The 24,433-nt window shown below is 36.0% G+C and overlaps 1 protein-coding gene across 1 annotated transcript in view; it reads left to right on the plus strand.

Annotated features, from left to right (window-relative positions):
* The window catches only part of MFSD14B (major facilitator superfamily domain containing 14B), a 29,694-nt gene extending 8,761 nt beyond the window's left edge, over positions 1-20,933 (plus strand). Inside the window, exons 2-12 of the mRNA XM_041486754.1 lie at positions 3,141-3,236; positions 6,330-6,392; positions 8,289-8,416; positions 9,289-9,403; positions 10,374-10,592; positions 11,539-11,652; positions 12,210-12,281; positions 14,780-14,892; positions 15,759-15,856; positions 17,642-17,799; positions 19,351-20,933. Of these exons, the coding sequence (XP_041342688.1) occupies positions 3,141-3,236; positions 6,330-6,392; positions 8,289-8,416; positions 9,289-9,403; positions 10,374-10,592; positions 11,539-11,652; positions 12,210-12,281; positions 14,780-14,892; positions 15,759-15,856; positions 17,642-17,799; positions 19,351-19,554 (1,380 nt within the window). The 3' untranslated portion in view covers positions 19,555-20,933. The remainder of the gene's footprint in view (positions 1-3,140; positions 3,237-6,329; positions 6,393-8,288; positions 8,417-9,288; positions 9,404-10,373; positions 10,593-11,538; positions 11,653-12,209; positions 12,282-14,779; positions 14,893-15,758; positions 15,857-17,641; positions 17,800-19,350) is intronic.
* Positions 20,934-24,433: the final 3,500 nt, after the last annotated feature.

The following is a 24,433-nucleotide window of genomic DNA, read 5'->3' on the forward strand; positions in this document are numbered from 1 at the left end:
AGTCTCAGATCAAATTTGTGAGTAATAAAAACACTATTAAAAAACTCCAAACACTCCAAAAACTTCATTTTCTATGGCATTAGAAATGTTTGCTAAATGCATGCTAAATGCAGATATTTATGATGCAGCGACATACTTAGCGATATAAAGTTGTGAGGGAAGTAAAGTACAGGTGGGGGAATGTCTGGGGAGTCCCTTACCTACTCTACTATAAAATTTGCTTTTTTCAGAGGATACTGCTGTGGAAGGGGTCTTCAGACTTCAGTGTAATTAGTGTTAAGTGCTAGTCTCATTGACAGACATCTTGGCAAAAAAAAGTTCATAAAATTGTTATCCTATTACCTTATATAGAAGTACTACAGATTTCTTATATGAGGAGGATTTTTTTTTCTACCCTCATAGCCTTTGGAATCTTGGCTATTTAGAAATTAAAAATTGAATGTTAATAATTCTTGAAAGTTATTAGCCTTCCAGAGATAATCTTTGACCTATGATGCTGTTTCCCAGGAGAAGGAGAATTGTTTTTTTCAAATCGTCATGCTTGGAAGCAAACTGCAGTGTGGAAAATAAATTGAATCTTACTAGCTAGAATACACTGCTGCTGCAGGTCTTGATAAACTGATGGATCTAAAAATTCTTACAGATCTATGCATTTACTGTTTAAACAGTAGGAATTTCTTTGTGGTTTTTACTAGAGACAATTAGGTTAAATGAATCTTGTAATGCAAGCATTTTCAAAACCTGTGATTTCTACCAATTAGGGCAAAAGTTTTTGAGCAGGGGAGAAACACCAAAGGTGTCCGTACTCTACCTTCATCGTAGCTTCTCTTGACTTTTTTTTGTGTTCAGTGGGAGATCCTGAGTTTCATGCTCACCCTGGTGTCCACTTGCTGAAATGAGTCCGGTTGATATTCATCACTGGGTAATGTCCCTTTAACTGAATTCTGCATTATGAAATTTCACTCTTCTGTTGGAGTGAAGTGGCCTTGGATTGGCTGGAAACACTGACAAACAGTCTTCTGCAGAACAGTTGCTAGGAGATAGGCAAAGGGTAATTTTGGAACACAAAAACTATGTAAAACAGTTACTATGCCAAGGGGTAGTCAGAAATTAAAACATCACAAAATGCTTTTGATTGGAAGGAACCTCGAAGATCATCTAATTCCAACCCCTCCATCCTATCCAGGGCCCTATCCAGCTAGTCTTTAACACTTTCAAGTATGAAATGTCCACAACTTGATGCAGTGCCTCACTGTTGAGTGAAGAATTTCTTCTTCATACCTAATCTAAATCTCTCTTTTTTTCGTTTAAAACCATCCCCCTTCTCCTATCTCATTCTCCCCAAGTAAAAAGTCGCTGTTTCTCTTTTTTAAAAGTCAGTCTTTTTCAAAAGACCCCTTCAAGCAGTGAGAGGCCACAGAGGTCTCCCTGGAGCCTTCTCTTCTCTTATTGGAGGCTGAGGAACCCCAGCACTCCCAGCATGTCTTCATAGGAGGGATGCTCCAGCCTTCTGATAACTTTGTGGCCTCCTCTGGCCCCACTCTAACAGATCCATGTCCTTCCTGTATTGATGGCTCCAGAGCTGGACACAGTGTTACAGGTGGGGTCTCAGTTGGGCAGAGTAGAGGGTCAAAAATCCTCTCCCTTCACTTGCTGGCCACTCCTCTTTTAATTCGGCCCAGGATGTGGTTGGCCTTCTAGGCTGTGATTGCACATTGCTGGCTTATGTCCACCTTTTCATCCACAAGAACCCCCAAATCCTCCTCAATGCTGCTAATTTTTCTCCCAGTCTATGTTCATGTCTGGGATTGCCCTGACCCAGGTGCAGCACCTTGCACTCAGACCTGTTATACGTCATGAGGTTCTTGTGGGCCCAGTTCTCAAGTTCGTCCCACTCCCTGTGGATGGCAGCTTGTCCTTCCGTTGTGTCAGCTGTACTGCACTGCTTTGTGTCATCTGCAGTCTTGCTGAAGCTGCACTCTATCTCACTGTCTGTGTGATGAGTGAAGATATTGAAGACCACCGGTCCCAGATTAGAGCCCTAAGGGATACCACTCGTCACCAGCCTCCACCTGAACACAGAGCCACAACTCTCTGGCGGCATCCATCCAGCCAGTTCCTTATCCACCAAATAGCTCACACTTCAAATCCATGTGTCTCCTGTTTGGAGGTGAGGGTGTCATATGGAGCTGTGTTGAAGGCTTTACAGAAGTCTAGCTAAATAACATATGTCAGTCTCCTCTTGTCAACAATTGCTGTTGCTGCAGTGAAACCCAGTAGATTGTTCAGCACCTCTGCTTAAATTTCTTTCAGGAAGAAAGCAAGCAAGCAAGAGTTCTGGTTAAATACGCCTTTCCCAAGGGTTCTGTCCATTTAATCTAAGTAAAAAGATTTCATTAATCTCATCTGGGATCAAATCCTTTGATCCTGATTGGCAGCAGTTTCACAGATCATGAGTACTTTGATCTTGAATGCCAGCAGTTTCACAGAATCATGAGTACTTTGATAGTTTGCTAATTCTTTCTGGAATTACTTGTTGACCAGTAGAATAGTTCCTCAGTCTGCAGTCTGTATTTGCAGACACAAGCATAGAATCAGTTGGTCAGCAATCAATAGAAAACAGTTCTACAGATGACATAAGCAGCTCCTTATTTTCTCATACTTCGGCATTTTCAAATACAAAATTTGTTGCTCTTCTGATTATGTACATTGTCATGGTTTTATTGAAGCAGTGCTGTGATCTTAATGAAGTGGATGTGTCTTGTCACTTGTGGAGGAAGCAGGGAGAGGTATACCATTTGTCACCTTGTCGTGGAAGGGTTGTGAATAATGCTTGAGTGGGAGAAAGCCTAAAGGCATGTTGGAGGTGAGAACAGTACAGGACAATGTCAGGAATAAGGCCAATAAGTCTTTTCAATCAGCAGGTGTTCAAGGGAACAAACTTGAAGTTCCCTAGGATCTTTAATTGTTTTGTAATACAAAACAATTTCTCCTCCCTTGTTTGGCTTATTGTTGTTCCCAAGGGCTTGGTTAGTAGGTCATGCTGAAAAGTGGTTATGCTCAAAACATGTTTGTAAGAGATATTTGCACATGTAATGAACTGGATGTGTTCAACCACTGCATTTGTTTTTCTTTCTCAGCAACAAGGTATTGGTCGGCCAAGTGTATACCATGCAGTGGTGGTCATATTTCTGGAATTCTTTGCCTGGGGGCTGTTGACAACTCCAATGCTAACGGTAAGTATCATTCATCAGCTGTTGGCTTGGCATTGACAAATGTTAAGTTGCTAATTTCTAGGGATTGGGGGTTTAATTTTCTTTATATTAATGCATATCTCATTACCTCAATTCCAGAAGTCTAAGCAGCTGAGATCTGGACTGCTGGAAGACTAGAAGATAAAGAAAAATAAATGAATTCTGCTATACTACTCTTTAACTGTTATTTGCCTTTTAGACTAACACCAGATTAGTCTATTGATTAAAGTATCTCTGGAAATTCTGGCTTTTTCAAAACTTCATAGTTCAATTAATCTTCTCATTGTAACAATTGAATAAACTATGCAACCTTCATTAACTATGTATACTCCCATGGGCTGACTGTTTTGTCAGCATGTAACTTCAAGTAAAGTGCAAAGGCATTCATGTAAGAAATGGATTTCATAAGTATTTATTATGTTCTGGTTATTTTCCAGATGAACAGATAATTGGAGTGTTTGGTAATAGGTTATGAAGCATTTCATTTGAAGGCGTGGATCTCATTCATTTTAGTGGGGCCTGCCTGTGAGCAATCCCAGGTCTATTAGTCCAGGTTGTCATTGCCTAATGCTTGAGACCACTTTGAATACATGGCAAGCAAAGTTTTGTGTGATTGAGAGAGTTAATTTTTTTCCTTCTCCAAACTCCAAGTAAGATAATGTACATAACTCTTGGAGTGTGTTTGCCTAACTTTTCTAAAGACAGTTGCTGAGCTTCTTAACATAACTTAGTAATATGAAGTAAAAAGAAGTTCATATATACAGTTAAAACATTTCCATAAAGCAGTTGTCTCACAAAGTGTCTGTCCTCTCATTCTGTCTTGCTAGTGTCAAAATATAGGGAAGCTTTCTGAGTGGTCTGTCTTGTATTTTCTTCTTATTTGCTTTTTTTTTCCTTAACCAAAGTGCTCAATTTCAGCTTGCCCAGGTTTGTCACTTCTCATTTAAAAGGATAAATGTGCAAATCATAACTCTTACAGATCTGCAAACCCCCACCAATTTTAATAAAACTGTGTATTAGGTGGGTTCTTCAATAGTTGCTCAGTAGCATACTCCCATTGGAGTAGGTCCATAGCTGAGGGTGATCGTCTTTATTTGTAATCAGCTTTGTAAACACTGGCTGCTGTGTGGTTTATATAATTTCAAGACTGGTTTGATACTTTGCACCTGTCTTGTGGGGTATCTGTGGTAGCTTATATTGGCCTGCTTATGAGGCAGTAGTACTAGATGTCATGTAGAGATATCTTATGAGCAAAGTTCAGCCTTTGAACTGCCAGCTGCCTACTTGTGCTCAAGCAGGTTTGTCAGGTAGGAAGGGCAGAAGTGGAAATATCTGGCCTGTTGATCAAAGCTCATGGTTACTCAATTTTTTGTGGGTCATTGTCCACTTTCAGTCTAATTAAAATGTTGCATACTATGAAAATAAACAGTTTGATGGCTGAGATTATTTAAAGTTAATTTTTTTAATTGCTTTTTCACTTCTTTTGACATATGTTAGCAAAGCTGTACTGTTTGTTACATGATACTATACTTGGAGAAGAAAAGATTTAAAATGTTTATAAAGCGCGCAAAGGCTATTGTAGTCAAAGACTGCCCAAAGCTTGTGGACAGTTTTATTTATGGACTTGTAACCAGTGTTAGTAAGTTACCATAAACAATATTAATTACTTAATGACATGTTCTCTTCAGTGTATGCATATATATTTTAAATATGTATCTATTGGTAGAACTTAAGTAAAGCAGTTCCCTCTACCAGTTTGTCCACTTGCATTTCTCTTGTGTAAAAAGTAAAAAATTAATATAAAAAAACTTGAACTGGTTGCCTCTCAGGAAAAAATAATAGAAAAGAGCTCACAGGTAATTAGATTTGACTCTGAGTCTCCTATTTTTGTTTGTTTTGTTTTATTTTTCTTTAACTTAGAAGACATCTACTTTTAGATCTGTAAATTGAATTCTGATCTTTTTTTTTCCCTCAATTCATAAGATCACTGTTCTAACAGGTGAAAAATTGTTTTAAATACCTGATCAAAGGACGATAACAGGAGAGAAAAGTGATGTAAATAAGGAGAATTATCTGACCAGTAATTAGTAGGAGAACCACCATTTTGATTAAACCTATGACTTGAGAATCTAAGACTTCCTATAAAAATGATGCTGATACTTTTCAGTAACAATTTCTCAGTGTACACATAAGTAATTTTTGTAATTGGTGGCACTTATCTATAAATATCGGGAGTAAATGAATGTGAGTTTTCTTTGAACATGAATTTTTGCACATACTGGTTTTGAACATCCAGTTCAAAACAATAAGTTTTGAACAAAACAATGTGTTTTGAACATCAAAAACAATAAGTTTTTTAGTCAACATGGTAGCACCTGTGAGGCCCCTTAACTCTCTCGCATATTTATGGTAAATCTGTTTAGCATAGATTAACATTCTTGCCCTTGAATTAGGACTGCTGGTAAAGCACCTTACATGAATTCGTAGCTGTATTTAAACACTCAGAACTCTTGCTGGTATTTATAATCATCTACTTACTAACTGGAATTGTTTCTATCTGTATGGCTATTTAATAGCTTCTGTGTGTTCAGTTGTGAATATAGCACTGTTTTTTCTTTGTCAATGTAAAGCAGCAGAATCTCATTTTCACTCTTAACTATTGACAGTGTGTGAGTCAACCTTTTTAAGGAAGTAGCTACATAAAAATTTTGTAATTTGTACTGCCTGGAGATGATTTTTGCTTACATTGATCCTCTTTTTGAGCAGTGTCCCAAACCAACTATCTCTGCATTACAGTCTTTTCCAGCATAGGAATTTATTCCAATAAATAGATATTAAATCTTGTTTACATTTTCTTGTGATGACAGAAAAGAGGTAGAAGATACTTTTATTCTGGTTGTTCCAGGGTTTTTAGTTTTGTATTTTTTTTTGTTTGTTTTTATTTTGGAATATGATTCTTTTTTTTGTAACAAGTTCTCATAGAGCTATCCTGTTTTACAAATCAAATTTAAACTTGGAATCAACTCTCTCCTGTCTCATTATTAAAATAGTGTTTTTTTTTTCCCTCCCCATCAGGTCTTACATGAAACATTTCCCTATCATACATTTTTAATGAATGGTCTTATTCAAGGTGTTAAGGTAAGATGTTTTTTAAACCTCTGACCTAAATATTCTGTGTGTTCTCATATTTTGACTTGTCTCAACTACATTTTCCATAAGAACTTACAAAACACTGAGAAAGTAGTTAATTCTTAAACCATTGTTTTACTGTAGTGGTTGTTTCTTGGGCTGAATTCAAGTCTTACTGCAGAAGTGGCAGCATCTTGAGACAAGTGGAATGTTTCTCAGAAATTTAAATTCCTCTCATTTGAATGGGTTCCACTTGTAGCTATTTGTAATTTTGATAAGGATCTGTCTGAGAATAAAGCTAGGTTTTTGTTGTCTGCTTCCCAACATTAAATGTTTTATATCAGAGGGAAATTAATGCAATCATGATTATACCATTGAGATGGAAAATAAAGCATTTAGTCACTGTGATTTTGTCTTAAAATGTGCTATAAGAACTAGTTTTCATCAGGTTTGTTTTATTTTCTGGTCCTGCTTTTTAATCAGCTCTTGAATATTCTGTGATATTGAAGATGTTCAGGGCAATTTATAGCTTACTTAGACCACTGCATTCACACAGTGGTTATGCTGGATTGTGGCCACAAAAAAGCTTGCAAGAGTTTTATAACATACCTAATGTAATGTCTTTTCTTTGATAACTCTTGTGCTAAGAGGCTGCAAAGCCCTTGCTGAAACTTATGACTAAGATAATTTGTAGCGCTCAGAAATTATTTTTCTTTGTCACCTAACAAATCTAAAGCATTGCTTTTAGCTGTAAGAATGTAACGTCTTTAGGATCCGCTTGCTGTCCTGCTGTCTTTCGTGGTGAATTGGCAGAACACAGTGCACTTGGGATGTTTGTCTCAGACTGAAAGAGGAAGTTATCTTCTCATTGTTCTCGTAGAAAAAGAAAGTTCATGTTCCTCTTCCTGTTCTAAGTTTTTCTCTCACACTGCAATGTAACTGTGTATTAAAAGCAGTAAATAGAGGGTTCCCCATAGATTTTGTACAGAGCATGTCTGTAGAAAAGTGCAGTAGTGTAACGAATATTTGAATTGCTCTAACAGGTCTAATAAACTGGGGATCAAAGACTAAGGGAAAGCTTGTACTTACGTGTCTTTTTTCTTTAAAATTTTGTTTGTGAAACATTGGAAGTGTTTTTGACAGCAAAACATGTTGTGTTTTTTCAGTGCTGATGTGGCACTGAAATCTGATTCTAGGGAAGAGAAATGCTTAATTTCAATTGAGTAAGACATCTAACTTTCTGAGAATCTGGTAATCTGGCTTTACAGCTTTTGTTCTCAATCTGCTTACTGAAAGTGTTGAAAATCAGGTGTGTTTATAAGGATTTGGCAGAACAGTTATTTAGTACAGCAAGTCTGTATGCATGTGTTAAACTTGTGACTACATTTGAATAAGAGAGGTAAGGTAAAGCATGAATATGTAGTATAAAGCAGTAAGTGTTTAATTTAATTTAAACTGTTAATTTGTTTCTGAGAGCAGTTATGTTACCCAAAGCTCTCTCCTAGGACAGTCCAAATTAGAGGGCAACTTGAGTTTGAAATCTAGCGCTGAATCTCTTGATAGAGGCTAAGATAATGTCTTTTGTGGAGCTAGATTGTATTTTGGAGATTTTAAAGATTTTGCAGTCTGTGTTACTTTTATATTGAATAGAATGGAACTTGAAAAAACATATGCTGTCACTTTTTTTTAAAAATTAAATTCACTCAGGTTTAATAGATTTGAAACATAAAACATCAGAATCACAGAAAACTAGACTGTAGAACAAATAGTGTGAATTTTCAGTTATCTACAACTTCTCTGTATAGTTTCAAATCAATTTTCAATTTTATTCTTTCCTTATATTGTAGTAAAGTGAGCCTTGGAAATGTAGATGCAGACATACTAATTGTTTTTCTTCTGTCACAGGGTTTTTTGTCATTTCTCAGTGCTCCACTAATAGGTGCTCTCTCAGATGCTTGGGGAAGAAAATATTTTCTTCTTCTTACAGTTTTCTTCACCTGTGTCCCAATTCCATTAATGCAAATAAGCCCATGGTAAGTGGTACAAATGGCAGTAGCAATCTTGTCAGGAGAGCAGATATTCAGAGGAGATGTTTGGGGAAATGGGAGAGGGACATTAAGACAAGAAGAAAGCAGCTTTCCTTTCAAGACATGATTGCATTATTCTGGAGCTTTTCTGTTCAAGATGTATTCAAACTCTGTATCATAAAAGTAGAAATAATGGAGTGTGAACTATATTCATACAAGTAAAGCAGTTCTTGTAAGGATTTGACAATCCAGCCTAACTGAATTTTAAGATCAGCTGTTTTTCCCTTAATGACTGACAGTAATAAATATGTTTTTAAAGCTAAATGAACCTTATAATTTATTTGCTAAAGAAAAGTGTAATTGTTGCAAGTGAGATCTTTTACCTGTTTGATTAGGACTTTGAAACCAAGTCAGTACTGCTCAGTTAAGACTTCATTTGCATTTACATTAATTACGAAAATTGGAAGAATTGCAAAATAATTTTGTATACACTCTGAATGCATTCAGAGTTCAGGTTCCACAGCATTATATGTATGATAGTTTATTCCTTAACTGGCTGATGAAATAACTTCTAAGGTAGTTAATTTTTCATAACTTGAACTTGAGAGTGTAAAAATCTACGGGTACCATGTCCTCAAAGGACCACTTCTTCTTTGAGGCTGATGTATAGCAAACAAAAAGAAGAATATAAAAGAATTTAAATTCTGTTTTTCAGTATTTAAGTGAGATTGTACAGTCATTCATTCATCTCCAGTAAAGTTCTGTTTTAGTTTTCAAGGAACCCTCCTCCTAGGCTTAAACACAAACTTGCTTATTAGTAAGATAAAAAGCAAGAGATCTTAGTTCAAACTTTCTAATTGTTGCTTTTAAATTATTAGGTGGTACTTCGCCATGATTTCAGTATCTGGAATCTTTTCTGTTACCTTTTCTGTAATATTTGCCTATGTAGCTGATGTAACACAGGAACATGAAAGAACTACAGCCTATGGAGTGGTAAGATATGCTCAATTTGGGGAAAAAGGTCAGATTATGACCTTCATATTGAACTTGTGTTTTGATGTACAGATTGTTTCCTGATTAATGTAAAGAGTTTGAGAAAGGAATGTACCATGGCTCAAGACACTGTGTTAGAATTCAGGAAATGAACAGAGTGCTGTGTGCTTATGGGAGCAGAATTAATATTTGACAGCTTGCATAGAGGGCATGTATAAGAAAGAATATCTTTAAGTTTTGCAAACAGAACATTAAATGTTAAAGACAATGCAAATAATTAATCTAGCAATAGTTTTCCTTCACCTCTAAGTTCCACATCTAGTTCATATGACTTCTTTTGGTATAGAATGGCCTTTTTTAGTGTCAGAATGGTAAGTAAGGATGAAAATGCATAAAACAGTATTTTTAATAACTTAGACACGATCTTTCTTCATGATCAAAAGATGAGGAAAATAATTTAGTTAGTACAAACTAGTCCATTCAGTGGTAATATTATTCCTGCTTAGTTTGCTTTCCTAATATCTATATTACTTTAAGTTTTGGAGGTCTATTGGTAGATGTCCTTAGTTTTTAAACTGCTTTTAGGCAGTCATTTAAAAGTACTGACGACTTTTTCAGTCAAATCACTTCAAATTCATAATTAGAAAACAAAATAAAGATTTTAGTCTATTTGAAAGTAAGAGCCATTTTCCTCTGAGCCAAACCTCATCTTGGAGTGCAGATCCTGTCTAGTGTGGTGTGCTGTTGAGACGGCTGTAGAAACTGTATTTGGGACCCATAGTTACTGTTGTAAATGGTATGTGGTTTATTTACTTTTTTGTTTGGTTTGGGTTTTTTGCTTGAACTTTTACTGGTGTGTTTTTTAAATCACACTTCTAGGGAGGGGGGGTGGTGGTGGTGAGCAAGTTACTTCCTTTTTCTGTAATGGGAGAGTAACCACTTTGATGGGTTTGTAAACTGTTGTGCATAGGTATCTGCCACCTTTGCAGCAAGTTTGGTAACTAGTCCTGCCATTGGAGCATACCTGTCTGCCAGCTATGGGGATAGTCTGGTTGTGCTGGTGGCCACGTTGGTGGCTGTTGTGGACATCTGCTTCATCCTGCTAGCTGTTCCAGAATCTCTGCCGGAAAAAATAAGACCTGCTTCATGGGGATCTTCTATATCGTGGGAACAGGCAGATCCTTTTGCAGTAAGATGCACTTCAATAAGTAGTTATTAAATATTTGGTGATTAATAAGTAGAAATTATCAGTTGCAGTTTGTTAAGCTTGAGAAGTCTTTATCCTTACTGGTAGCTTAACTATTGGGTATACAATAGTCTCCGTTGCCCATAAAGATCTAACTACATTTAAAAAACAAAATCAAATCTAACTTTGTGGATTAAATAATTCTAGATTTAAAAATATAGTTTGGTGTGAAATCCAAAAGTGCAATACTTTAATTTTCTAACTTAGGTACTCTATTTTGTTGCACACAAAAATGATGAATTCTTATGCCTCAAAAGCCAATATTTTTAAGTTTTTACATACTCACTTTATGACTGTACTTTTGGCAGTATCTCTCTGCTCTCTTGATTTCCACTTTTGGTTATATGTGACTTCTTTCTAATAGAGAATGGCTCTATAAAGCCTGATCATTTTATAGGCATATATAGGAAGGGCTAAAACATACCATGCAGTCTTTGTAGTAACTTGTTCACTCACTCGCACTTACTCAGTTATTTTATCTTTTTGTTACACCTTGGTATCTTAAGGAAGGAAGAAGTGATTTTTCTTCACGTGATCTGTCCTGCTGGGAATTGGTTGTGAATATTGAGAGATGAATGGCATGCTTGAAAGACTGCAGTTACAGAATTTGTTTTCCACAATTATATAATGCTGTTTTTGGGGAGTAGTTTTGACTTGGTACTGAACAGTAGCTTCAAAATCTTGATAGAAACTTTGCTGAAGAGTTGGGTTCCCCAAACTGTGTATAAAGAGCTTGTTTGTCACTTAAGGTTCAGCTTAACAGTATCCATGTGTAATTGTTTTGATGTGTATGAGTGCACAAAAAAAAGGGAATCTACGTTCTTTCTTTATGCTTTCATTAGACTTCATACAAATGTTTCAATACCTGCCTTGTTCTTTTGTTTTACAGTCTCTGAAGAAGGTTAGAAAAGATCCTACAGTTCTCCCCATCTGCATTACAGTGTTTCTCTCATATCTGCCTGAGGCTGGCCAGTATTCTAGTTTCTTTCTGTACTTGAGACAGGTAAATGTTGGTCTCTTCACATCTTACTAAGGATGTTTAAATAAGTATTCCCTATGACCTCCTTCTTGTTATAGACTTTGCTTAGAGACCTGCTTTCTGACAATGTAAAGCTTTAAAATTAAAGGCAGGGTGCTTTGCTAAGCCAATAACTGAGTAACACTTGACTCCTGATGCATAAACCCTGCAATATCTTAAACACATGTTTACCTTAAGCACGCCTTTGTTCTCATTCAGTACAGCAGTTTCTGAGTCTGTCTTGGGGTGGGATCTTGCCTGTCAAAGATCTGTTTTGTCTGGGGGAGGGATAGAGAACTTCAGTTTCCAGATCCATGTCTTCTGTCTCCTTTTTTTAAGGGAGGTTTTTTTTTCCCTTTATGCTTGGCAAAGAGTCAAGTTAGGGATTATTCTTGAAAGTGGACACTTTCTGAATGGATCCTGTATAAATCTATATAGACTATAAACAGGGATGAGTGTTTTCATTGAGAAGATATTCACTGCTAGTAATTGTCCTGGATTGTGTTTGGCATTTGTTTCATGCAATTTCTTCTTCTCTACAGATTATAGGCTTTGGATCTGCTAGCATTGCAGCATTCATAGCTGTGGTGGGCATTCTGTCCATAATAGCTCAGGTAAGCTTTGTTTCGTAGTGCTTCATTTAAGCTTATCTAAACACTTTCTACGTGCTCTAATATGTCAGTGTATCTTGCATTCACTAAATGTTTTATTCATTATCCAGTCCATGTAAATGTCTTACTTTCTATAAGCTTTCCTTAGTAATACTGGATCTGGACATCAGAAAAAGAAAATTTGCTAAACTTGATCTGTAAATTCATTGGAACTCTGACTTAAAATCATTAAAACGATACCGGAAGTTTGTTACTAAATGCAAGGCATTCTGAAAGGGAAATGCCTTATTTTAAATAAAAGTCATGCTACTTGCACCTGTTCAGTTGGCTTGTGCTATCAAACTTGCATACAGGCAGTCTTTCCTGGGTTACTTAGGCTCAGCTTGGAGGCTGAGGAGCTGTGAGGCCTTGGTATCTTCTTTTCATATTTTTTAATTGGCAACAGTGAGCTGATTTTTCAACATATCCTTTGTCTTTTGTAAATTTGAGTTTTTTATGATGTGATCTTTGATATCTTTATGGATACAGTTTGTCTTCCTGTTCTGATGACAAGAGGAGGAATAGCATGTAGAGTATATTGTATCCATGCTGCCATTCTTAGCAGAATGAAGGTCTTACTGTTTTGATGTAAACAAGACATTCATCGATGTTTACCAGTTTTACTGGTGTCAGTTGTGGCCTTCATTAGCAATTCAAGAAATTATTTTAATCTTTGTGCTGTGGTTTGTTTTGAGGCTATTGTGCCTCAAACGTCTGGCAGTTATGCTTTATGCAGACCAGTATTTTTGCTAAAAATCTATAAGATGGCTTTCCTACTGGTTTATAATTTTCAGTTAAAATGAGGGAAATATTTTGATATTTGAGCTCTTTGAAGAGTACAGCTTACTGAAGTAATCTAGGCTTATTGACATAATCTTTGCTTCATAAATACTGATTTATGTTGGCATGCTGGATAAGAAAGAACTGAACACATGAAGGTGGAATTACTGTATTTTTTTCTATGTAGCATTCAAAGTAGAAATGATAAACGAGAAAGCTAGGGTGAGCAGTTGTCCTTGATTGGATGAGAAGTGCCCACCCAGCTGCTCCAGCACTCCCCAGCCAGCCAGGGAAGAAAAATTAAGGTAGAAAATAACTGTTAGGTGGAGATAAAGCAATTTATTAAATCAAAAGCAAAATTTTAGGCGTGCACAACCAGGTTAAAAAAAAAGGGCTTATTTTCTGCTTCCCATGAGCTAGCAGTGTTGAACCACTTCCTGGGAAGCAGGATTTCTACACACATAGCAGTTGCTCTGAAAGGCAAACATCATAAATAACAAATGCCCCATTCTTCCTCCTTTCCTTAGCCTTTATATCTGTGCTGATGCCTATGAGATCAGTTATCCCTTCCGTCAGTTTGGATCAACTGGCTAAGTTTTGTCCCTCCCAGGATCTTACCCATTCCCATTCTACTGATGTGGGGGGAATGTTGAGAGACAGTGCTGATGCTCTACCAGCACTGCTCAGCAGTAGCCAAAGCACTGGTGTGTTAACAACACCTTTCTTACTACCCACAGACCAGTGAGAGCTGCTGTGGGAAAATTAACTCCATCTCGGCCAAACTCAATACAATCAGGAAGAGAGACAAGAGAAGAGAGGAAGTGTATTCTGCTCTGCAGTCCTGGTTCCTTTTCTCTTTATTTTTACTGAAGCGTTGCTGAGTTTCTCCTGTTAAAGAAAAATGTGTGGTCCATTAACTGAATCAAGTTGTCCATGTGGACTTTGCTTTACTAGGAAGTGTCTGCTTCTTGCCCTGAGTGTCTTCTTGTGTCTGAATTGGGATCTCCTTCCCCCTCAGCAATAGCACTTCTAACAAATGGAAATACTGATCTTTGGTTAGGATTAGCTTCCATGTGCAAATGAAAAGGTCATATCAGTTGTGTAAAGAATCAGTAGAAAATGTAATTAAAGGTGCCTAGGAATTGGCCAAATTTCAGTGTATGTGATGAAGGTGACAAAGCAGCAGGATTTAGTTGTAAATTTAAATGTAAATTTGCAAAACAATTCAGCTGACCTAAGGAGTTTACTTTATTCTGAGCAAGCAATCTTTTTTTCTCTAGTATTTGTAGATACCAGTAAATTTAAGTTGTGTCCAGCTTGCACTGTCTTTGCTTGGTAACAGCTTTTATTTTGTGGAGTGCTCTATTCTGTAATACAATAGGCTTGTAGAGGTGAAAATGAAAGCCTGTTTGCATTGGAAATAGGCACTGTCATCTAATATACATAGAGAGGGCAATGCATATGCTTCTGGATGTCCTGAAGTAGTAACCCTTTAAGTGTTAAGAATATCTGTACATTAAATGTTGAATTGACTTACCTGTATTTTGAGCTTAATACCGGAGGAGAAAGAGGGCAAATGGTATGAATTTCCTCATAATTTCAAAGGTCTTTGCATGGGAGAAATTACTTTAGCAAGTCTGACTTTTTAAAACAACTTTTGTTTGAAATAATTTCTCTTGCAGACTCTGTTTCTCAGTATCTTGATGAGATCTATAGGGAACAAAAACACAGTTCTCCTTGGTCTTGGCTTTCAGATCTTTCAACTGGCTTGGTATGGTTTTGGATCTCAGTCTTGGTAAGCATACGTTTTGCTACACACACCTGTTAAGGAACTGAAAGGGTTTTTCCCCCCAAGAAATTCTACTATTAATTCTGTTGTCATGGGTATTTGAGTGTTCTGTGAATTAAGTATTCCCATTTTCATTACACTACCAAAATTTGGTCTGTATTTTGCATATGTAGGAATGATAGAATTTCATGTACTTACAGCCCTTTTGAAAGGGGAGTCTTTGCAGTGTTTTGTTCCACTGAGTATTAAGTCTATGAATGTGGTTAAAACTTTTTAAACTCACAAGCTAATAAGTAGCATGTTCTCTCTAGTAATTCCACTAGATCTATTTTACCCATTAGGTATTGGACCTACACTTGTTTTTGTAACATATTCTCTTACTCCAGCTATCATCAGTCCTAGAAACTGAGTCCTAGAGTATTTCTTCTGTTGGAAAAACTGTCTTTAAATAGAGACAATTGGAATCATAAGCTAGAAAAACTTATTCTCTACAAAGTGTGTCCTACTGAGAGGGATGAGTGCTTGTCGTTTATCAGAGTACTTCCTAGTCAGTTGTAGAAGCTAGAGAATTGTGTCACTGGGACACCCTGGGAAATTGTTCCTTCATACAGTGTTTGGAGAGGAAAGCCCACTTCACTTCTGTTCCAGTCTTTTTGTTTGCTAGGGTAGAATCAAATCAAATGTTCCAACAAGTTCAGAATAATATATGGGAAGGGAGCAGGAAGATAATCAGATAATTTCCAGTTCTTTAGGTGTTTCAATAAGAATGTTTTGAAAGGGAATGAAGTGTTAAATAAGGGTGCCCTTGTAGGAGTGTGGGGATTATTATGAGGTCAGTCTAATTTTTAATTCGAATTATGTATTTAACACAGGATGATGTGGGCAGCAGGAGCTGTAGCAGCTATGTCAAGCATTACATTCCCAGCAATTAGTGCTCTGGTTTCACGAAATTCAGAGGCAGATCAACAAGGTGAGTATTGGATAAACTACCGTTTATGCATCAGACTGCTTTTTTGTCTAGAAAGCAGAAGAGTTATCTAGATGTACTTTTCAAGTTTTCTTTGTGTTTTCACTTGGTAGTACCTGTGGAAGTCTGCTAGTCTGTGTAGAGAGGAAGAACACAAATTTATCATATTTGCATTGTAAAATACATAATTTCTGATGAGCTACTTCTTGTCTTTCTTTCTGTAAAAGCATTACGAAGGCAACAACAACATTCTCTTTTTTTCTCCTCCTTTTATTATATGCAGTATTCTCTAAGTAGACAGTGAGGATTAATGTAACAATACTACCTTTTTAATTACACATTTTACCAGATTGAAATAAATGTAGGAAAGAAGCTTTATTTTTTTTTTTGTAGAAAAGTTGGCCCTATTTGATACAATACTTCAGATTTTCAAGGAATAGAAAAGGAAGCCAAAGTAACCAGTTAATCTGAGAAAACACAGAATTTACTGATTTTGATGTGAAAAGCAGCGTACAGTCAGGAATTACTTCTCCTTTAAAATGAAATGAGAAGTCATCACAAATTAAAACACTGGTAAAAAGACTTAATATTGTTCTTGAATTAAAAAAAGAATACTAAATTCATGTTCAAAAAATGCTGTACATAAAAATTTTAAGTATCAGTTTTACTTTAGCATTGTACAACGTGAAGTTAGGTAAATGCAGGAAATCTGAGAAGTACCAAGGTGATGCTGTTCCAGGAGGTGGATTTCTGTTGACAGATCCAAAATATAGTATTTTACATGGGTTTTTATAATTTTGCCCTTTGCCCCCATTTTTTTCTGAGACATTTTAAAGATTTTTAAGGACTTGTTTTTTGTTTACATCAGGAAATGACTAGTTTAGTTAACAGAAGCCATTGAACTTTGATTTTACATAGAGGAAATTGGTGTTAATAGCTAAGGCTTTCAAGACTGAGGTTTTGCCACCTAGTGGCATGAAGATTTTAAACTTTCATATCAACCTATGAAGTAAAAACTTGGACAGCTGTCTTTTTTGCATGTTTTCTTTTCCTCCCAATTTACAAGTTGCTGCCTTAAGAATGAAGCAGATTATTAATATTGTAAAATAGCATTTTTTAGACTCTTATTATGTGAAGTTAATATCATCAAAACATTTTTTACTTTGTTGCCACAATTACTTAATGAAGTTGAAACAGAAATATACCTATAGCACTTTGATTAATCAAGCTTTAAAAAGAATCCAGTGTAAAAGTGCAGTCAGTCAAGTATTTTGAATTTACTGCTGTAGACTTAATTTACTGCCCTGAATAAGTTACTTGGTATTTAAATAAATACTGGTCACAGTTTGTGCATATTTTCCCAATCACAGTTCTTAATACTTAGATACATTACTTTAATTGAAAATAAATTGAATAGGGACCACATTTAAACTCTGCTGTCTTTGCTATCTTCATTGCAAGCTTTGGGTGAGAGTGGAAGAACTCCTAGTATTAAAAATCAGACATGCACATAAATTTCTTTATCATAATAATGAAATATTATCCAATAATAAAAACAATAATTCTTCCAGTAATCTGCAAGTATAGTGGCAGAACTATGGTGTGCAGAGGATTATTTTAATCCAACAGATTTGTCTTCAGTATACTTCTTACATCTTAGAATGTAGAAATAATTATGATATGCTCTATTTTGGAACAATTATTAGAATACACTCAGAGCTCTTGGTTCTGAGCATTTCTTCCTTGCTTAAAAAAAATCCTGCTTTTTTTTTTTTTTTTCCTCATTAGGTGTTGTCCAAGGAATAATAACTGGAGTAAGAGGACTGTGCAATGGCCTGGGACCAGCACTGTATGGCTTTATTTTCTTTCTCTTCCATGTGGAACTCAATGAATTGCTACCTGATGACACTTCTGAAATAAAAACAAAGCAGAATCCAAGTGATAAGGTTAGTTCAAAATTGGGTGTGGAGTTTGCTGTGTAGAATTCATAGGGCCAGAAATCTGTCTTTTTGGTTGATTTAAAATCATCATCTTATTCTTAAATGACTTAATTCTTGCTTTTCAATTTTATTAAATAATTAAGATGGCTCGTAATTTAAATGTAATAGTAAATATTTAGATTTACAGTAGTAGCAGCGTTGGTTTCAGTATTGTAACAGTACTGGGTAACTTCTTTTGATGTAATTTAGTGAAACTAAAGTTTGAGTGAGGTTGCATCATTATGATTATCCACAGGAAACACTTCCAGCAAACAGAGGCATGGTAAGCTGTGTTGGAAAGTAATAATAACACTTGGCAATGCAATGAAAAAGGGCAGCTTTTGAAAGATTTTTACTCCTCTCAGTGAAACCACAATTATGTAATATTCAAAAACTGCTCAGATGAATTAGCTGTTATACTGCAAATGAGGGTGTATTAATTTGTGGAAGTTCATTTCTTCTTTGAGTATTTGTGTATGTAGCACCTCTTGGAGATTTAATGTCATCAAAATATATTTTTAATATGTTTATAGTCTTTATATGTACAGACCATAAGCTGAAAATTGTAATTGGCCTCTGGTTGTAACAAGATTGTAATTGGCCTCTGATTGTAACAAGAATTGAGGCAAGGGAAATACCCAGTTACTGTATACTTATGTTCAGATATATTCCCACTTTATTTGAGCATAACTTCCTACATTCCTTTTGGTAGAAAAAAAGCACACTATATTGACAAGTTTCACCTTCTGTTTTATCTAGTTTTAGTTTACCCAGATACAGAAAAGTTGTTAAAGATCAAAAAAAATCTGGGTTGTTGACATTTTTCTTTGGTAGAGGTCTTTCATCAAACCTGGCTAATTTAAAATTTATCTTAAAACCTTTCTGGTGCTTGTTTTTACTTGCGGCTATGAAATATGGGTAAGTTTTGGTTTTGAATTTTAAAATAAACTGCTTAGAAGCAAGAGACAATAACTCCAAATACTAGGTTATCATACATGAGTAACATGTCTCTGCACTGAGAATGGTCTCACTGTTATTTTGCTCACCCATATGTTGATTTTTTTGGGGTGTTTGTTTATTTGGCTAACTTGATTCTAGATATCTCAGCCATGGAAAAGTGAAACTAAGGTTATTGAGTACTTGTACTTCTAGATGTTGAAATCTTATTCTCTTAATGTTCAGAAGAGTCTTGTTGATTTAACAGGCATGTTGCCTAAAGCAAAAAAAAACTACAAAAAAGCATCAATTCAACATCTGTTTCATTAGCTAGGCAATAATGCTTTCAATTGAAAATTTTATGTGTTTTTCATTTTTAGATCAGTGTGGAGATCAAAGGAGTAATTTGTGGGGTTTTAGATGTAGAAAATTCACTTTACAATGCACATATGAACATGTTTGCAAAATTTTTATAGTCCCCATAAATATGTCTCTCATGATCTCCTGCCTTAGTGGTGTAGTTCATAATGCAGAAGTCAATGTCTGAAACATGAATTCTTTATTATGCTTGTTTTCCTGTAGAGAGCGATCATTCCTGGTCCCCCCTTCCTGGTTGGAGCGTGCATTGTTCTTCTGGCTTTTCTAGTCGCCTTATTTATTCCTGAGAACAGCAAAGCCAGCAGTACCAAAAAACACAACAACAGCATCAGTAGTAGTCTGAGTAACAACATAGACCAAAGTAATGAAGAGGACATTGAACCATTGCTGCAGGATAGCAGTGTATGAAGACTAAATTCTGAGGGGTCGATGGAACAAATTCATCTGAATTGTGGCTCTGGAAGCTTGGTGGGAGGTACCAGAGTATCTTGCCTTTGAGGAGAAGGCAGCTGTGACAGGAGGTCACTTGCTCTATGCTACTTGAGGTTGATGTTGTGCATGCAGGAGTGGTTTTTTTAGAATAGCAGGTCACAAGCTGGTGTGATTCTACCCAGTGTTGGACTGCAAATGCTCTGTCAAATTCTGATATTGGGTAGAAACCTGAATACAGAGACAGATTTTTTTTTTAAAGTTTGAATGTTCCCAAAATTGCAAGTTAATGCAAAATAAACAGGTTTGAGTCAGAACAATTTCAGCCATCACTATAATAGGTTGTTTTGCATTTCTTATGCCTTTTTGTCTGCATCTGTACCACATGTAGTCTTCATAGTATGGAAGGCACTGATCCCTGTATAGTTTTGGTACCTGAAATGGTGGTTATCAATGAAATTCTCAAATATTATTTACTAGCAGGAAGTCCAGTAGTTACCAGAAAGCAGTGATGAAACAGATGGCAGAATTGTGAATGTGTGAGATCACACAGGATAGTACTTATCCATAAATGAGGGTCATACAGAAACCCTAAACCCATATTCTGGAATAATCAGTTGCGTGCAGTTAAAGCAAATCCAGATGGCACCTAAGAGCCAGATCCCATTCATGTTTTGCTTATAAAAAATAAAATTTTAATATTAAAATGAGCAGTGTCAGAAATAGACACTCCTGAGTGGTTGCCAGAGTACTTTACATCAAAATATATATGTATGTACTGTATTTTGTCACTTTATCTGCCATATAAACTAATTTTTCGTATTAATTCCTTTCACCGCTGCCTTAACTGCTTCTTAGTGTTCAGTTATTAATCATATTCAGCCTTCATATCACTCTTACCTGCAGAATATCATGGATATATTGATATCTTTTTTTTTTCTAAAAGATGCTTCAAAGGAATTATGAATTACAGCAAATGTGCTAATTTTTAGAGACATTTTATGAAGAAGACAGATTTATATGTATTTTGCTGCAGTGCAAATGGACTATTAAACCCAACTTTGAAGTACTCCTATGAATGTTTTATATGTATGCAATATATGTAGATATTTGTAAGGAGTTTTAATTTTTCCAGATGGGGTGCTGTGTAAATCATGTATTTATAAATGTAATGGGGGTACAGACAGTTATACAGTTTTTTAAAAGGATTGTGTATTGGCTGAACAAATTTTAAAAAAAATATATTTTGAAACTTGTTCCATGTTGAGCACAGATAAGAAACCTTTTGTACTATGCAGGTTGGTTTTTAAGTTAATAAGCTTCCTATTGCATAATAAATATCAATATCAAGCTTTCTAGGTTTTGTGAGTAAGTGTCTGTTTTTCCAAGTTCAGTGTTGTGCCTTTGCTGCTTCAGAGCAGAAGTGGGTTTATCCTAGTTTTGGATGACAGTACCTGAATTCCTGTTTTGTTGTGTTGTGTCTGTGTTATCAAGAGTGGTGAAAAGCATGCTTTGCTTAGAAATTCCTTGGATATCTGATATGGTATCCACTGGGGTGGAGAAGTGGAGAATGAAAGTACAAAAAAAACCCCAAGAATAATTTCTGAACACTACTGCAGAATTAATATGCTTTTTCTGAGGAGGCTCAGGTAGCTCTTTTTCTTTGAATTTCTTGTAATTCAAGCCTGGGCTTTTATGCTGGATAATCTTTTTTTGCTGCAGGCCAGACTGCAGTTGGGTAGGCTTTGTGTGATCCCAGCTTAGAATGTTTTAAACTTGATATATGGAATAAAATACAGTATGTTATTGTTAAAAGTAGCAGTTGTCAAATTTATTACTGCTTATAGTATCCCAGCAATGGATCAGATTTTTTGCAGTAGCATCTTGAAATCACAGAGTGGTCGGAAGGGACCTTTAAAGGTCATGGGACAGGGACAACTTTCACTAGAGCAGGTTGCTCAGAGCCACCCTGTCCAACTGAGCTTGAACATTTCAAGGACTTCCAGGAATGGGTTATCCACAGCTTCTCTGGGCAACCTGTGACAGTGCCTCACCACCCTTATTGTAGAGATTTTCTTCCCTATGTTCAATCTAAACTTTTTTCATGTTAAAACTCTTACTCTTTGTCCTGTCACTACATGCCTTGGTGCAATGCCACCTCCTTTCCTAAAAGTCCTTTCTGTATATTGAAGGGCTCACCCCAGAGCCTTCTTTTCTGCTGGCCGAACAGCCCCAGCTCTCAGCATGTCTTCATAGGAGAGGTGCTCCAATCCTTCTGTCGTCTTTGTGGCCTCCTCACTCCAACAGATCTGTGGTTTCCTGTGCTGAGGAATCCAGAGCTGGATGGAAAAAAAAATATTTTAGGCATGCACCCTTACTCTATATAAATTATTATATGTACTACTCTGCTAATTAAGTATATAATAAAAATGTAAAAGGTAAGCTATAGATTAGATAAACAATTTTCAAATATTTTTATGAGTAGTGTAAAGTATTTTTCTGTTCCCAGTAGAAAATTATTAAGTGATGCTCAGAAATACCTGATGCATCATTATTTTTAGGAATTTTTATTCAATGCAGTGGTACAGAGATTCTAAGATTTGGTTCTAAGTTCAGTTTATCTTGATTTTAAACTTCAATATGTGTTTAATATCTGTTTGTATTATATGTCATTACTGAAAAAGATACCTCACAAAGACATTGATCCAAATGGAAAGTGTGTTAAAGGCTGTGCTTATTAAATCATGATCCTCATTTTTCAGTCATGCCCACTACTTATGCAAAGGTGTATTAAGATTCAGGTTAACACTCAAATAGTAAGTTTCCATTTTCCCTCATGTCAGTCAGTTGGATTTACAAACTAATTGAAAGGTCTTGGATTTTTGTGTTGTTAACAAATGGAATGAAAAACTTCCCTCTGGAAGATTTTTTTAAACAGGTTAGAAAGTTACTTCCCTGTAGAAGTATACAGATATTTGAGGTTTTTATGGGTGAGACTTCTACACTTCTTTTTGCAACAAAATTGCATGATGATGGAAACTTTTTCAAACTTCTGTTTTCAAAATGCTCCCTCCATAAAATAACTTTATTTTAAAAAGAAAATATTTTTTGCTTATTGTTAGAACAACATCTTTATCTTGAAGAGACACATTGAATGTTTTTATTTTTCAAAAATATTGGCATAATACTGGCAGGCGCTTTTCGTCACAGAAAAGGTCAGGAAATGTGGAACAACTGCTTTTCTTTCTGTGAAAGAAAAATGTAAGTTTGACATGGGATAACCAGTGAACTCTTGTAGTATAAAAGACTTTCACAGCATCTGTTTCCAAAGTACTGTAAAGATTCTGATATTGAAAGGTCTTGTTTTTATACAATTGCCACATTGATGGCAATGTAGGACTTTGTGTGGTTTTGTCTCCAGTTTATTTGCTGCACTGGCTTGCCCATGAGTGATCCAGTGAATAAATGTCACTCTTGCTGTAACCTTATCCTTAGGTCCCTTTTTTCTAAGGGATTCTACTCAAAACAGCCACTTCATCACTGGTTACACTTGTACAGTTTTTTCACAAAACAGAACTTTAAAGGAACAGTTACTGTTGAGCAGCTGCCTTTCCTATTACATCTTTTTATTAAGGATTGACTAAAAAGTTGTTGTTTATGTATTTAGTCGTGTAAAAAAATCTAGCAAGTACCTTAAATTGAGACAGGTTATGAACACTTGTAGTTTCAAATCTCCCAGAACAATAACTTTTTCTAATATTTGTTTCTTCAAACCTTCAGTGTTGTTCTTCAAACTTCAGAGTTTTCTGTGAAATTTGTGAAATAATGGATTGAACATCACAGGACTTCAAACATTGCTGAAAAAACTTAAAAAGGTTGTTCTTCATGTCCTGGATGGCTAATTTGCAAATGCCCTGTTAATCCTTGTGGCTCCATATGATTGTTACCTAATGCCTAAAGGTACAATATACACTCAAAAAGAGGTTCATTGTTAGCAATAACACTTGTAAATTTGTATTTCAAATACTTACTTTGATTGCTTTCAATTTTTTTGGCCAAATTTTTCTCAAATTTTGCTACATTGTCTGTGATATTACCATGCAAAGCGGTTGATGAAGGACTTGCACTAGGAGCAGAAGTATCACCTCTGGAACTTGTCTGTTTGTGCTTGTATCATTTGTGTTACTTTCGTTCTGCATTGTTTTTTTTCCAGACCTTTTTTGAGAGAATGGGTCATTTTGTAAGGGTTAATTTAGTTGCAAATAGGTAATACAGTCCACAGATGTGCTTAACTGGGCACATGTAAATGTCAGTACACTGAAAATGAAAGGAGTGAGGGCATCGCTGTCAACTCCCTTCTGCATTGTGAAACACCCAGTCTTCCTCAAGGGTACCTTGTGTTCTGTGTGCCTGAAGTGTGACTGTCTGGCATACACACCAGATGAGAGTGCAGTGTCAAGACATGTATTTGTAAAGTTGTAATTCTTTCTTAATACTTTTAGGTGGCAAATAAAGTACTTTTATTTTAGGTAAAAAATATACAATTGCTAAAGCTTTCCTCCTTGTACCCCTGAGGTGTGCCTAACCTCCAGGTAGGAGATCATTGCTCCAGAGCATGTTTTATTGCAATGTAACATCATGCAGTAAGAGTAAGACAGTGCTTCACTTCCTCAGTGTGGTAATGGGCATGCTTCTTTGGGGCAGCTGCTGATCTCTCTTGTGTGGAGCTTGCTTCTGATCCAGAGAAACAAAATTCTAGTTCTGATAAAATTTACCTTTCTTGTTTTTTCGTTTTTTTCTTTTTTTCAGAAGAAGTCAAACACAGTTCCCACAACACCCCCCTCCCCCCCCCCCCCCC

Source organism: Pyrgilauda ruficollis, unplaced genomic scaffold (assembly GCF_017590135.1).
Source record: "Pyrgilauda ruficollis isolate IOZ18807 unplaced genomic scaffold, ASM1759013v1 scaffold78, whole genome shotgun sequence".
Classification (NCBI taxonomy): Eukaryota; Metazoa; Chordata; class Aves; order Passeriformes; family Passeridae; genus Pyrgilauda; species Pyrgilauda ruficollis.